The sequence below is a fragment of the Stegodyphus dumicola genome, chromosome X2 (assembly GCF_044657685.1).
Source record: "Stegodyphus dumicola isolate Sdum_Otavi_A_Nest chromosome X2, ASM4465768v1".
NCBI classification, from domain to species: domain Eukaryota; kingdom Metazoa; phylum Arthropoda; class Arachnida; order Araneae; family Eresidae; genus Stegodyphus; species Stegodyphus dumicola.
In genome coordinates, this window is record NC_140781.1 from 153455575 (window position 1) to 153472444 (window position 16870).

At 32.0% G+C, this 16870-nt stretch overlaps 1 protein-coding gene across 1 annotated transcript in view; it reads right to left on the reverse strand.

Moving 5' to 3' along the window:
• The window catches only part of LOC118186996 (uncharacterized), a 66824-nt gene that overhangs the window by 10782 nt on the left and 39172 nt on the right, over positions 1-16870 (reverse strand). The window contains exons 12-15 of the mRNA XM_035357175.2: positions 13785-13916; positions 8714-8859; positions 7793-7895; positions 3677-3715 (exon numbers count right to left, since the gene is read on the reverse strand). Of these exons, the coding sequence (XP_035213066.2) occupies positions 3677-3715; positions 7793-7895; positions 8714-8859; positions 13785-13916 (420 nt within the window). The remainder of the gene's footprint in view (positions 1-3676; positions 3716-7792; positions 7896-8713; positions 8860-13784; positions 13917-16870) is intronic.

Sequence of the window (16870 nt, forward strand, 5' to 3'; positions counted from 1 at the left end):
GAAATTTGTGCTGTAACATTTAAAGCATGATGTGAAAAAGTAAACGGCAGCTCTTATATGAAAACAGATCTGTGGCAAGGAAATAGAAGTATTCTAATTCTCTTTTCTGTCAAATAGTGATCAATGTAAATTTGCATAGAGTAGATATTTGTACATGGAATGGCAACGCCAGTAGGATCGCTTGACTTTAATTTTGAGAAATATGTTCTAATGAAAATGACTGGTGATTGAAATGCCTTATTCGCAAACATAATATTTTCCAATGGTGTCTTTTTTTCTTTGGGTTTGTAAATACTAATACAAATTAAACTATGATTGTGCCTGATTTATTTGCTTTGGATTTCTCTGCATAATACACTTAATTTAAACATTGGTGTAAAGTTTTAAAATTCTTCAAGTTTATTCAGAACTACCATACAGATAATCGAACTCGGAATCAAAGACTGAAGGCAACTGGAAAACTGCGAAGAGATATCCAGCCAAAACCAGATACTAGAGGTTTTTTAATTATTTGAAACATTTTTAAGTTTCATTTAAGCTTGATGAGTTATTTCCAAAGGCTATAGCGTCTAAGATCACTTTTGGTTTTAGAAGTTTCACCTTTAAAATATTTTATTCCTTCCATTTACGCTTACAACAGACTGAATTCCTTTCCGCTATTCTTTAAAATAGCGGAAAGGAATTCATATTTAAAGTCTCAACCCTATTTTTTCTGATTTTATGAAAAAAATCAGTTCACAAATGAAATTTAACTATTTCTTGGTATTTCAGTTTGTAAATAATAAGAAAAATAAAAAATAAAATGTTGAAAAATAATGCTAGTAAAAAAGTAAAGTAAATAAGGTAAGTGTCGAAAATAAAAAGTAGTCTTAAAAGTTGCGCAATCTTGAAAGTTGTACGTCTTGGGAAGCATAAAATAATTTCAAGCCTCAAGCTGAACCTAACTGATTTATTGCTTAGTCCAGTAATCAGATTGAGAACATAAGAAGGGTGTAAAAGACCCTTTTATCAAAACTCAGTATTTAACAGAAGGAACTTCTTGTGCCCACAAAACCAGCCAGAAATTATGGCATAACTCAAAATTTAATGAATTCAAATTTAAACTAATTTGTAAGTTAGCCAAAGGCTGCACAGAATGAATAATGCGCAAGTTGGCTCAAACTTATGCCGGCGTGACAAGCATTAAAGGCAAGAACAAGGCAACGCCGCAGAAAGACAGCTATCGAAAGAAATTCAACTATAGTAACGTGGTTTTCAACAGGCTGAAGCCGTTCTAATTCAACAATCTAAAACCTTCCTTTAAATGCAATCTCTTTCTACCTCACCTGTATACATGCGAACTAAAATTTGCATACTGGCCGGAAAACGGAAAAGGAAAATGACAGTAAAGCTATTTAACATAAAATAACGGGTTAGATGAAAGCAAGTAAATCCTTACAAAGTCATCAGTAAAATTCATGCGTAAAGATAACTAAGAGTAATATTCATGAGTAGGACAAAGGAAAACGATGTTCATGGTTATGAATGTAAATATGTGGCGTAATATTTATGAATATTACGCATATATTTACATTATAATAATATAATATTATTATTATAATAATATAATAATATAATATTATTATATGCATAATATTCACAAATATTACGCATATACGCCACTTGTAAGACTCATGCGATGTAAAGCTATTAGATTAGGTTACATAAGTTAACAAAATATTTTCCTTTCATTTTACCAAGTGTTGTTTCATTTCAAGAACTAATATTTTTTGAGATAATTATTAAGGTTTTCACATTTATCTCTCAACTCAAGGGGCGTTAAAAGATTTCAAACCAATTTCTAAACTAACGGTATGATATTTCTCAAATTGTGCGCTAGATTTTTACCAATTTATACTTTTGAGCAGTTTCTGCTTTAAAATTGCTATAATTAAATATTTATTGAAGAGCATTACATTAGAGTTAGACGTATTATTTTCAAAAAAAATTTCTAAATTTTCTCAGATTCCTAAAATTTGCTGTATTACGAATAAACTGAAATTTTTTATAGACATGTCTACATAGTTAATATAATAAGTCTGTTTTAATATTTAAAAAGTAATTTAAAATTTTTTTTTTTTTTTTTTTTTTTTTTTTTTTTTGTGAAAATGAAACCCTTAGACATTTTATTAACCGCATATCGTTACAAGTGCATATTTTTCATAACAAGCGTAAAATAACTTTAGAAAATGTAGGAGTACGTAGAATTTATGCATTTCAATGTAATGAATATACAATTTTGAAATAAATTGAGAAATATTTAAAAAATTAAAAAAAGCGATGAACTTTTATGTTGTAGTCTTTAGAAATTTTATATAGTATTGCTTAAAATAAAATGCTCTTATACAACCGAAAATAAATCTTCGGTGAAAAAAAGAGTGTATACTTTCGACTGCTTTATTTGTAAATGAAATGCCCTTTCTTTTTCATCGATACAGGCTCTGGGAAATAACAACTCATCCAGTAATGTCTTGAAAAATGCAGATGTATGGAATAATTCTGTCATTCTATGCAAATAAGGAACAATGTTTAACATCATAAAAGTAACCATCCCGTATTTTTTTTACCTTAAAATATCGGCTCTTGTTTGAGAGTTCAGTCTAAAATATAAAATAATTTCCACTGACAATAGCGCAAATAACGCATAAAAGATAAAGGTCAAAGCCTACAAAGCATTTTTTGGATTATTTTACGTACGCTTTTTTATGTATTCTTGAGCGTTTGACGGATCGCGTAGAAGCAGGATGGATGATAGGAGGAAACTTGAATCTTTAGCTCAAGGTCAAGATATAACTATTATTACGATAATGAAAATAAATAAAGGTAGCTCTGCCAGAACAGAGCGATATAAGACTAATTTTCTTGAACACAGGAATGAATATCTAGATTCAATTCCTAAAAAATCAGCATCCCGTTGAGCCTAAACGTCACAGCTTCAGAGTTCAAAAGATGTACCACTACTGCAGATTAGCTGATCGAGTGCAGACTAAATCGCTTAATACAATAACTCTACAGAATTCCAGCTAGCAAACTGACTAATCCGAGAGGTTCCTGAGGCCTCTAACTGTGCTTTTGTCAAGTGGAAGTGAAAAGCGACTGGACGTCCTGGATTTATGAAAATACGTTTCTTAACTTTAAAATCTTAAGTGCGCCAAATTGCAGATAAATTTGTCTCAAAGCTAGATAGACTATAATAGATCATGTACCCGGTTTTTCTTATGTTATTTACATAATTAAAACACTTACTTATTCAGGACAGAACATACTGCAAAACAATGAACCAACTAGGTGCATCAAATTAAATTATTATTCTCAAATTAAAAGATACACAAAATACACAAGAATTGCACAAAATCAAAATAAGTATTAATAAATAAATAAAAATGAATAGGTAAAAACACAAAATTATAAAGCGACTGTATTGAAATTAATTAATCATGGATAGGAACAAATATACAAAAATATTTTGCATACATTTACATTATAGTGTTGTGTATATCACAAGTGGATTAAATAAACACCAACACAATTGTACGAAAATGTGTATTAAGTGCACAGAACATAAAGAAATGTTCTGTGCACTTTATACATTCCATTTAATGAAGGGAAAGTATAAATTGATTGCATAGGAACTTACCTTTGCATGGATTGCTGACTCTGAATTCAATTTCGGCACCTAAAAAAATTAAAAGCAAATTTTCAGTATGCACTCAATGAGATCAAATGTGGAAGTAATATACACATGGTAAAATTAAATCTCTATTTGAGATAGTTTAAATAAAAATTAAAATTAATGCACTTCGAGGGATAAAGGTTTTCTTTCTCCTGGAAGAAAAATTATTTTGCCAGAAACAATTTTGTTAATAACAAATAATTATTTCTCGATTTATTCATTAAATATTTACTAAGCGATCCAAGCGAGAAATAAAATACAAATATTATGTTTTTATGATTAGCGATAACCACTGGAACATAAAATATATCTAAATAGGAAAACAAGTGTTTTTATAAAAAGTAAAATGTTTTCACTTTTAAAATTGTATTTAATGTTTAATTAAATGAGCAATGGAAACAGTCCTTCAGACTGAATTTCATTCAACTAGTTACAAAATCATCTACACAAAATATGCAGTAGTAATTTTAAAATTTTCAATTTTACTCATCCAAACTTAAACATTCACCTTTTACGAAATCCATTAGAGATACAAAATGGAATTAAATGAAGTTTTAAAGATTCCGATCTAAATTTCTAATCTTTGGGACATTTAATTTCTGAGATAAAAATTACGGGATATTTGGCTGTTTCTGGTTTATGTAGTTAAGTAAACGTTAGGAACGTAAAAGATGAAAGAAATATGAAAAATAATGTCTTCAGAATAAATAGCTTTTTTACTGCTTCATTTACATATGTTACTCATCTCAAGATTATTGCTTGCCAGTTTTGTATATTTGTCGGGAAAATGTAGATTTGTTATTTAGATATTTACGCCTGATAATTTTTTATTGCTGGTAACAATCCCGCCACCTGTGGAAGTAACACCTCCACCACCTCTATTGCCTCTAGACTAATATTTTCCAAACTTTACTCATTGAGGAACACGTTTTTCAAGTTCTAAAATTTTCAAGGAACACTAGAGTAAATTTGGGCTTTTAGTTATAAGAGAGATACCGCTTATTAAACTTACTGTTTAATAAACTGAACGACGTTGAAATTTCCAGGAACCAAAACGCATATATACAATAGAAAAACAGCCGTTTATTAAATTATTTCCGCCGCTTATTAAAAGACTGATTCTTCAGAGTGAGATTACCCATTTGTACCTATACAAACTTTTCATGGTTCATCCATTTAAATGTATTGTGGACAACGGCTTTCTCAATCAGGAATGTAATGCTTCAATAAAACGAATATGACATAATGTTTCCTATCCCTCGGTCCTCGTAACAGTGGGATTATGCTTTCAGAGTCCTATGGACTACAAAGGGGATGAACTTCGTTATCTTAAAAACAAACAAACAATCCTCTAGAGCAGGGGTTCTCAACCAGGGGGAGGGGGTTTTTCTCCGGAAGGCATTCGATATTTTCAAGGAGAAGAGATCAACCTTTAATTTACCTGACAACTATTTAGCTTTAGTTTGTTAATATAAAAAGATACTTTTTTCACTCTTTGGTATTTATCAATTTTTTTTCTATACTTTTTATCATTTAATTTATAAAATGCATTAAAGTAATTTAAATTTAAATAAATGTATGTGTATTTTGGAGTTTGGAAATGAAGTGGGAATGATTGTCTAGTATTGGTGAACGAGGTGCATGTGGCAAAAAAGTTTGAGAATTACTGCTCTAGAGAATTTGTAAATAAACGGGGTTCCTTCTTAAATACCAGTTGATGGGAGGTGGAAGTACAACTTTTGTATCCCATGTTCAAAGGTTTCTACTTTCAAAATTTTCCCTTTGGGATAGATACATAATGTTCACAGAGAGTATTAGAAAATTTCATGAAATGCTTCTTAGCATGATCGTACATTAACAGTTTCGAATGAAAAGAAAGTGATAAATATAGCCTGAAAAAAAAAACCAAAGAAAGTATTGATCGTGCTTTTTAATCATGAAGTGACAGATCAATTAAACAGACAAAGGGCAATGTTTTTGCTGGCCATGAATGCAAGTTTTGAATTTTGAATGGACCACTTGGAAGAAGTATATTTCTTTAACTTGTAGTGTTCTTAACTAGCAACATGTCGAAAATGCCTAAAGAAAAGACTTAAGCCTGACAGAAAAGGATAAATTGTTAAAACAATTTGATGTTCTTGGTAATTGCTGCCAGAGACAAACTGCATTTATACTGAACTAACAGCCACGTATCCCAATGATTCCGACAGATATGCATTCGAATTTTAACGTTTGCAATGGCGATTAACAAAACACAGAGACAATCGTTACCAGTTTATGGACTAAAATTTGAAAAATCTATGCTTTTTACATGGGCAGCTGTATGTGGCCAGCTCACGTGTTTATTCCGGTTTATTCGCGTACGCGCCAGATGGAAAAACAAAAAAAGTTGTGTATCCAAAAGCATTTCAATAAGCAGAATTAAAACACAAACACTTTCTTTCCTTTAAGTAGCTTTGCAACGGTTGCTGGGTAACAGCTAGTAAGAAGTGAAAATGTCTCGAGGAAGGCTAAAAAAAGAAAACAGAAAACCGTGAGATTTTGAAACTGCTTTTCTACAACAGTTTCAAGCTATAAAACTAAAAAGTGTTTCTATTTCTTGTTGTTGTTACCGTGACTTTTCCCACTTGTCTGACTTTAACATCAGGACAATCCCACAAAATTTATCGTGGCAAGGAGCGCAAGATTGCGTCTGTCGTTGGCAAGAGCCTTGAGCACCATACAGGTGACAGTACTACTTTGCTTAGTTCCGCCTCCAAATTTTGACGGACAGCACCCCGGGGGGACGTATTCAAGAGTCGGCCACCCCTCTTCCCCTTCCATTAACCTCTCGAGAGGCCATTGGATCGCCGCATATTTAGAGTGCCCCCATGCACACAGATACTATACATTTACAAACATCCGTGCTTTCTCCGGGATTCGAACCCTGGCCCTTTGGTACGGCAATCAGCGTCGCTAAACACTATCCCGGTTTGGCAGCGTTTCTATTTCTAGATCATTTTTCATTAATTCACTAAATGCTAGGAGAGGAATTTGTATCAAAGATTTTTGTACTGAATTGAATTGAGTTGTGTATTTCTAAGTTGAAGAAAGAGAAATCCAGTATTGTTCGGCAGAAACTGCTTTGTAAGAATAAAGAGGCAGATAATCTTGAGGCTGATATGTGAATAAAAAGCGTTTTATTTGGGCTGCTAAACGAATACATGTCACACGAAGTTTATAATACAGACGGAACGGAATTGCGTTACAGAGCATTATCAAAGGGCACATTAATATTTAAAATTGAAACAGCAGGTGATTTAAGAAGCTGAAAGAAGGAATTGCTATATTATTAACGTGCAGTAAGGAAGCAGCAGTTAAAAGACAGTATTGATTATTGACAAAAGCTGAAAACTTCGAGGTTTGAAGGGAGTCAAGCTTTGCCTTTAACTTTCCACAGGAAGAATTTGTGCATGTCTATAAGTATTTTTCTGATTGTATTTGAAATGAGACCGCGAACCGAAAAATAATTTTACTAATGAGGTAATTATGAAGCACGTATACCTCTGAGCTCTTTCTGGAAAATATTATCGTCGCTTCTTGCAAATACAACTCCTAACTTTTAGCCTTTAGAAAAGAGTATTATAAAAGTTTTCGAATGTCATTACAGAAAAGATATTCAGAAAATTATGAGCAGAATTAATTGAATTTTGTGAAAACGCACCTCGAAAGAGGTAAATAAGTCGATATAATTGCTATAGATCAGGTATATTTCAGTAAATGTAGAGGGTTAATCTCTTAAAATCAGTCTAAAACTGTTTTCGAAAATGGGGCTTTTAATATCGAAGAAGCCTCAGAGGAACTGCAAGCAGTAGCTAATGTCTGAGACACCTGTTCGGGACGTTATGAAGATTCATTTTTAGAATATGCGTCAATTCTCAAAAATATTGAAGCAGCACATGTAAAAACTGACTATGAAAGTGTTAAACATTATGAACACTAAATTTTTACCATTAACCATTATTAATGAGAGTAAAACGGTTAATGGTTACCACTTTTTTTTGACTCGCTTTTGATCTTGAAGTTGTATTTTAGACTCACCGCTAGAATCTTGACATTCTACATACTGAGTTCGATCTTCAATTATTCTGTAGTAGTTTCTCGAAAAGCAAACTTTTATTTGAGCACCCTCCTCTGGTTGGAACTGAAATGATAATTATTACAATAATTACTGAAGGTTATTAAGTGTCCAAATGTTACAATGCTAACATCAGTCACATCATGATAAGAAACAAAAAATTATGACATAGTTGCAAAACTCAAGATCTAGAGAATGGCTTCTTTGATTGTTAGTGTCGTGATGACATTATTTCCATTCAAGAGCTGGTAAAGACTTACAAGGTTATTAGTGCCGGAAAATTCAGTGTTACATTGAATATTAATTCTTACAAGTGTTCCATCGAACTTAGTCACTTAATTCAAGTGTTGCATTGAACATTCTTTCTTATTTTACGCATAAGAAACTATGAGATTATTTTCTTGTCTGGTATATATCCTTGCAACTTTCTGAAAAAGAGCTGCCAAATACTCAAGACATAATAGCAAAAATTAAATTTCTTCCATATGATTATAAATATGTATTTCACTACTACCATGATATACACAAATACTACTGCGTCCTACCGAATGCGACTGTTAAGTATTAATAAAAATTAAATTACTTCCGTATGTTTAAGAATATTTATTTCACTGCTATCGTAATATCCATACTACTTTTCTAAAAATGTAGTCATAACGACCTACCAAGAAATGTTCGTCGGAAACATCCAAATTTTCCAGCCCATAGCCTCTCTTCTCAATATTTTTAATGAAATTAGATCATAATACTAAGTACATAATTTTAGCTTCTATATCAGAATTATAATTTAAGTTCTAAAAAATTTAGTTTATGAAAATAGTACATAGACAGTTTTCTGGTACTAGTTGTACGTGAGAAGTCTAATAGACAAAATCAGATCTTACCTTCAGAGAAATACTTAAACTTTTCAAAAAGTATTTGGGATACATGGCCCAGTATTGTATCTTATTTGCTGGAATAAAAATCAGCTGCTTGGTATCAACTCCACGACTCTTCGATTCGCATTTCTTGAACTGAAACTCTGCGGGTACTGTGGAAGAGATAACAGAAGTTGTAAAAGTAAGTGATTATCCTCAAGAAAATGCACAAAATTACTTTGGTTAAAAAGCAATAGTATATAAGATAAAACTGATGTCAAAATTCTCTGGAAAAGGTGTTTTAATGTATAGCTTTCACTCAAGTTGCTAAACTGCAAAAGAATTTGTTTATTGTCGTGACTAATCTCACTTGTCTAACCTAATCAGAACAAGCCCGCGAATTTTATGGTGGTAAAAGTTTGCGTCTGTTGTTGGCAAGAGCCTTGGATACCATATAAGATGACAATATGATTTTGCCCAATTCCTCCCCAGTTTTGAGTGAGAGCTCCCAGGGAAGCGGTCTTAGGGTCTGCCACCCCTCTATCCCTGTCCTCAAATCTTACGAAAGAACTTAAGGCTCTGCTAATATTTAGAGTAACCCCATGCCGGACAAACACTATACATTTACAACATTTGTACCTTCTCCGGGATTCGAACTCTGGCCCTTCGTTACAGTACTCAGAGTCACTAACAACTAAGTATATTTAAGCGCAGTGGCATATTTTATAAACCTTTAAACGTACGCAAAAAACAAATGATATGTCGAATTTATATTTTGTTCTAAATGTATCTACAAATTTAATATCCATTTTGTGTCTCATACGTAGGTGTAGAAAATATATATTTTATTGAAAACTCAGAGTTGCGTCTGACTCAGACTATTGCGCAATTATCTTAAACATGTAAAACTTTGTAATGTACACGTATAAAGTGCATAATTCTCTAATACTGGTTCGACTTACACACCATACACACCGAACACACGCACACACATATATATAAATAAATCTACACTTCAAAAGACCAAGAAAAAAATGGTAATCATTAAAATGCATGAGAAAATATAAATGAAAATAAAACCAATATATATTTACGTAAAGGTAATTTCACTGACCCGAAAATGAAGGAAGCTTGATATGAAGGATTTTGAAAATGTAAACGTTGGGCTAAATTTGGGGAGAAATCTAGCTAAAAATGTAACGTAATAAAATGCTTAGATATTATACTTCATTGAGAGGGGAGGTCAAACATAAAAATTTTAATCAGTCCCACTTAAAAACGTTTCCGTCCGAGGGCTCCAAAATTTTTCTATGTTATTAAAAGACTTTCTAGGCCACTCATAAAACCTATCCTCTAAGTTTCTAGATTTTATTAAAAATGAAATAGAAAAATTCAAAGTTAAACACAGCCATTACTTTGGCAATAAAGCAAAAGTTTAATCTTAAATTGAAAAACGGAACGTCGTAAAAATATGCAAAATACAAATAAAGCATTTTTTTAAAACTAAAACTGTTCAGTAATTATAATAATTATAATTATAAACAATTAGCGTCAAAATGTTACTACCAAAATATGAAAAAATAAGGAAATAAGGTGCTGTAGGCATTTTGAAAGTATAGGACAGTGCATTTTCGCAGTTACAGTTAGAAGTGGGTACTTGGTTAATTACAGTATTAGCTAAATTTTTTTAGATATATTGGAATGCCAGTGGATAAGTTTATTGGCAGTGAATTTAAAAAGTCTCCTTTTATCAAAAATTGTAATCCGTTAGTTCCTGGTTTATTAAGTTTTAGCAAATACGGTAAATTTTGCTTTCCACCCTGGATATCCATTATTGGTAATGAAAATAATATCATCAGTGCCTGCAAATGAAATGAAATTTATTTTTCCTGAAATCATCATTTTTTTTTTTTTTTTTTTTTTTTTTTTTTTTTTTTTTTGTAAAAGCTCAGATTTCTTGGCAAAAATGTAAACGTTGCAAATTTGTGTTGAATAACTTGTTCCTACAGGACATCTATTAGTCTGCTGGAAAATATTAACATTAAATTTAACAAAGTTGTGAAATAAGGTGCAGAAAGTCTTTCCATTCCTTGCTTGAAAGGGTTTCAAAAATTTATGGCAAATATTTTGGTAATCCAGCAAGTTATTGTAAATTTCTTTAAATGGAAGTGTGGTATAGAGATTTTTGAAGTCGTAACAGTTAACTAGAATGTTTTTAGGGTATTAATTACTTTTTCATTATTATTAATAATCTAGCAGAAATTGACATTTTTACTGATTTTTCAGTTAATTTACTGAAAATATTTTTAAGTTGTTGAGCAGAAACAATGTCAGTGGCTTTTGGGTCCCGTTGACAAAGAAGCTAAATTATACCTTTTTTTTTTTTTTTTTTTTTTTTTTTTTTTTTATGAAATGTAGGTACAGTGTAGAGGATGAAGAATCTATTATATCTGCTTTATGTGGAAGTTTAATTTTTTTATGCAAAGCAAATATTTTATTCAGTATGGATTTTTCAGTAGAACGAGCACTTTTATATGTAAGAGGATGATGAAGCTTTTGTTCAATAAGCTCGTGATAAAATGTATTGAAAATAATGCTAAAGTTGATACTGGCTTTGTCAGAGGATGACAAATTTACTTTTGAGTTCTTTAGTTCTACAACGTAAATTGAGCTCTTTAATTCAAACTTTTAAAGTGGTTTGGTTAAGCTTCTCAGTACACAACTTTTCTTTTCCATTCCAAGTAAATTTTAGCGGGAAATCTGGGCTTGCAGCTGGTTTAAAAAACGAATTCATCAATGCCGTCTTTCATATTTTTAAGGCAAGAAATTTTATTGAAATTAGCAAGTGACCTGAAGTTTGTTCCTTTTTACATAATATCATTAACAGCTTGATCTTCAGATATTTGTAGATTGACAGTAATAATGTGTTTTTTGTACATTATTAGTGGTAGCTGATGATTACGTTACCAATGATCTTATTTTATTTGCTGTGCTGTGCTGTGCTGTATTTAATTATGGCAAAGCACACGAGGGCTATCTGCTTAAGGGGAGGGATGCCTTCGTGGAGGACTTTCTAAGGGAAACTGGCTCGTATACACGTTACACATGGGGAAAACCACAAAAACGCCCATGCAGCCAGAAAAACGCCTAATTTTTGGCAAGAAAAACGTTTAGCATTTGTAAAAATTTTAGTAAATAAAATTTTATCAAAACTGAAATAAAGGAAACTAATTTTGATGAAATTTTAAGTGATTTTTCTCAATTTTGAAATGAATAAAGTAAGGTACAAAGTATCAAGTGAAAGTGCAATACATTTATTTTTGTGGCCATTTTTGAATATAGTTGTTTAGCTCATATGGAGTAAGTGTTCTATTCTTCAGTACGAAAAGCGATTCCTTAAACAGTCTATCTTTTTTTGAAATGATATCCAGAATAGTAATCTCAATTTAATTAAAATTATGAGGAAGGAAGTGCTTTTATTCTGCCTTTTTCTGTTGAAAATTTTAAATTGGATTGTAACTTAAAATTTTTTATAAGTGATTTATGCTTGTTAATCCTGCAATTTAAGTTATTTTAAGATATATATATCTTCATAACCCCACTAATCGCTATGCACGCTAATAGTAAGCGAGCTTCTGTACCTGTTTGAAGAGTGATTTGGATTTTCTGTATGAAGCAGCACTGTGGAAAGTTTTATAAAATAAAATGTTTTATGCCATAAAAATTCTAGTGAAAGTAATCACTCTTTACCCCTGAGTTATAATTAAAATTGCAGCTAAAATATCAATCAGGGAATACGAAGGTATTGAAAATTGGTCATGTTTCGAAATGAAGCGAATTATTCGTTACAACAAAGTGTCAAATATGGTTCATGCAGTTATACTCTAATTTAAAATTTATTTCATATTCACTTCATTTCATAATAATTCAATAATAAATGGAGTAAATTTATAGTTGCGATTAAATTAAAAGCAAAATCATATGCAAAAGTATCAGTTTAAAAGATATTAGAGAAAGAGACTAAATTTGATTTACGGAAATGTGCAGAACATGCTTCTTTAAAGTTGTTTATCTTTCACTTAAATCCCTCAAAATATATTAAATGGCGTTTTACAAGAAATGGAGAAACTGTTGATAAACAGGAAAAATTATGATGAAAATTCCTGCAAAGTATGAAGAGGTGACGTTTAATGAAACAAAAAAGTAAGAGAAGAGCGTGTATATTATTGCATTCTACGGGTTCGTTGATTTGGAGTGATTGATGACAACACTTGTTGAAGAATCAAAACTCAATTTATTCGTCAGTATTATAGAGGAGAGTTCCAAAGACACGTTTACAGTCGTCGTAAAACTACGATAAACAAGCTGAAACAATCAGCAATACAGCCTTTAGACTATAACGGTGAAGACAGATTCACGGCAAAATGCTAAAGTACATCTCCCGACTCGGTCGCTCTCAAGCTATCCTTTGAACTCAAAACACTTCTACTGAACTCAATGTACTCTCAATACACTGCTATTCCGCGTACAGGCAGGGTATTATAGCTTTTGCTCTGCCTTCGAGAGCATTCTGGGGAAAACCGGTAAGAATTCGTTCTAGAATGTTCTCGATCCGTCTACGCTTTGAGCCATAGTTAGGCAGATTTGAGTAGTCCCAGTCTATGAATTCAATTTTAATTGCAATTAAAAATTTCTATCATTTAATCACCGCAATCGGCGGTGTTTGTTTGTACGCACAAGATGTGCCTTCTTAAGTTCAAGCTTTAATAAAAAGATTTAGTTAAAACTTTCATATGACTTTTCCTTACTTTCTACAGACGGAGCGATAATTAGCTTGACAGTCTAGGAGTGTCTAAAGAGCTTTTAACTTAGAATTGCACAAGTTATTATTTTACAGCCTTGATGAGTTTACTTGCTACAAAAGAGGAATTTTCGTTGATTCCTTAAATAACCCATAGAAGTAAATTTACTTCTGCTTAATATTTAGCTCGTAATTGAAATAAACACAAACTACCCGTAAATTTTTCTTTTATTTACTTATTTATTTATTTGAAGAATGGCAAAAGAGGTAAAGAATATAGTGAGTGGTCAATCTTACCTTTACAAATTCTGGATTTCAACTTGGGAACCAAAGTATCTACATTTTTCTCAGAGAAAATATCTGTATCATCATTACGAGTGAATACTTGAAGTGCTTCGGTGTTGCTACCAATGGCTAAAATTACCGCTTCTATGAGAATAAAATAAAGTTATTTCAGCTTTTTTTCTTATACACAAATATTTATAGAGAGTTAAATGCGCCATGACATTCAAAAGTATTTTAGTCTTACCAATTCAAAAATTCTAGCAGCACATTGTAACATTAACTACAAAAATTTTACAAAATGGCAATAAATTAAAGTAAATTTTTAAAGTAGTCAGTTCAAATTTGAGATCTTACATGGAAGGCAATTAAACCAAATTTGATTAAAAACGTAGATAAAGAAAAGAAAAATAATGAGAGCTTTGTTGATCCCAAAATTAGTGTATAACATGCTTGGGTTTGAGGTGTTAAACTTTACTAAATTAAGCCTAAGTTTATAAACTAGCAGAATCACTTTAGTCTTTCAAAGAAACTGCGTTCAAAAGGGTTATTTCTAAGCACTTTCCAAGCACCTGTTAAATTATCATTCTTGATTTATGGAAAATTATTCGTGCAAGTATTGTTTTTTGAATCATGTCTACAAGTAGCTAAGGAAGCTATCAGAAACTTAATCTAAGGGGAATATATATATTAAAGTGTATCCATAGACAATGCTTATAAAAGCACACTTTTTTAAATTTTTGTTTCAGTAAGAACTTTGAATGTTGAAAAGGTCGATTCCATTATGTGTTTAATGAAGCGGCTATTGTCTGATGGAAAAGTTTAAAGCTATAAAGCTTTAGAGCTCAAGCCTACCCAGTAAGTAGTATGTGTAATAGATTTGGAAACATTGATTTTGCATAGATGAAATAATAGTTCAAAATATCAGGCAAGAAACAAAAATATATGTAAGTATTCTGGAAAAGATAAAATAGAATAAAGCAGAAAGCTGCATCATAAGATGAGGGAAAATTTTAAAACTATAAAAAGATTTGATAGAGTAAATTATATGGTATTTAACTTTTTTCTCAAGTTGGTGGTTTTTTACTTCCTTGTACGAAGTAAAGGACGTATTGTAATCACAAAAAATTCCGGGTGTCATATGTCAACGAAAATACCCATTTTGACCGCTATCAAATGCCATTTAACGATGTTTTTGCGTGACTTCGATACGTAAGGACAGAGAATAAAGAACTCTTTTTCCCCAAAAGAATTAATTATGAAACTGATTTAAAATGGATTCAGAAGGGACTTTTTCGTGGCGTCTGTACGTACGTATGTATCTCGCATAACTCAAAACCGAGTCATATCGTTGAAATTTTGTATATAGGACTGCTATAACATGTAGTTGTGTACCTCCATTTTCGCAATCAGCGGCACCAAAAGTGTATATATATATATATATATATACCCACTCTGTTACTCGTTTCAGTGATTTCCCTTATATATTAGTAAATTGTGCATTTTTTGCTTTAAAAATGATTGAATTATGTTGTTCTTATCTTCCGGTTAAGGTTTTTAAGACTTTAGTTAATCTTCATGCAATAGTTGCAGAATTATCAACAATTAAAAAGTTGTTTAAGTGCGGCGAAGCTTAATTTATTTTTACTATTGCAGCCATGTTTATTTACATTTGAAACTCAGTAGACTAGTGAATTAAAGCTTTCTGCACCTTCAGAGCTTTTCGCCGAGAGGGACCGAAACGAAACTTTAGTTTTGTGCACAGAAAAGTCTGCCTTCTTGTCTGCTGGACAAATTGCTTGCTTTTGCATAGAAACTGTAATTTTAATTCTAAAAATTGTTTTTTGAATTGTTTTAACTGTATTTGATGTTTTATATTTTCTATATCTTTCACTTTTTAACGAAGGTAATTTGAGTTTTTATGCATTTTTGCCTTGCCGCGAAGTGAGATCTGAGTTAATTGAATGAAAAATATATATCTAATGAAATTCGAGGAAATAAGTTTAAATGAAATGCTGGAAAATATGCGTATAATTTAATATTGCGTACAAGCAAGTCATGTGGTGTACACATCAGATTTTTAATAAAATTTAACCTCTTTAGCAGGACATTTGGATAGTAGATCACTTCGCCAACTACGTCAGATTATTTCGGTCCCCTTTAATTCATATTATTAGACCTCATTCAGACTCGCGAGGGGATGAAAATTATTTATTCTGCAGCAAGAGAATATATTTTTTGTTAAAACTTTTTCCCAAACTACAATAATATTACTGCTCCTTAGAAATAAATAAATTCAGTTGGTGTCTGTCAATGAAGAAGACACAGAGATGTTAGCTACTTATTTCCCTAGAGAGCGAAGTACGTGTTCCGCAAATTCCATTGCAGCCTCATTTCAAATCCCATCATTTGGCCCACCAGTTACAGGAAAAAATTGCTTTAAATTTTTTTTCAGATTCTCGATCAATTTTTTGAAAGGCGATTACAATTTGTTGCTTGGAGCAAGATATTTAACGACTCTGAAGAAATTTCTTTCTAAAAAGAATGTTTTGGTGTGGTGGTGTATTTAATTACGGCAAAGCACACTAGGGCTATCTGCCTAAGGGGAGGGATGCCTTCGCGGAGGACTTTCTAAGGGAAACTGGCTCGTATACACGTTACACATGGGGAAAACCACGAAAACACCCATGCAGCCAGCCCATTCGCGGGATTCGAACCTCGGACCAAACTACCAATGTCCAGCGACTTTACTGCTCGGCCGCTGGTGGGAAGAATGTTTTGGAGACTTGATGCATAGTTTAAACATATTTTCACAAAACAACATTGAAGACCATGAAAGTTTTCATCAAACTGAATGTAAAGTTATTAAGTTGAAACAACAGCAATCAGTGCAACTCGAGGGCTATCTGACTATGAGGAGGAATGCCTTAGTGGAAGATTTTCTATCGGAAACTGACTGGTTCCCCGTCACCGCGAAAATTCTCATGCAGGGAAAGACTGCAAAAATTCTTATGCAGTTACCCCGTACTTCGGGATATGAACCTAAATCGAAATATTCAGTGGCTTTACCTTTCGACACTTGTGAGCAGCCCTTACCATCA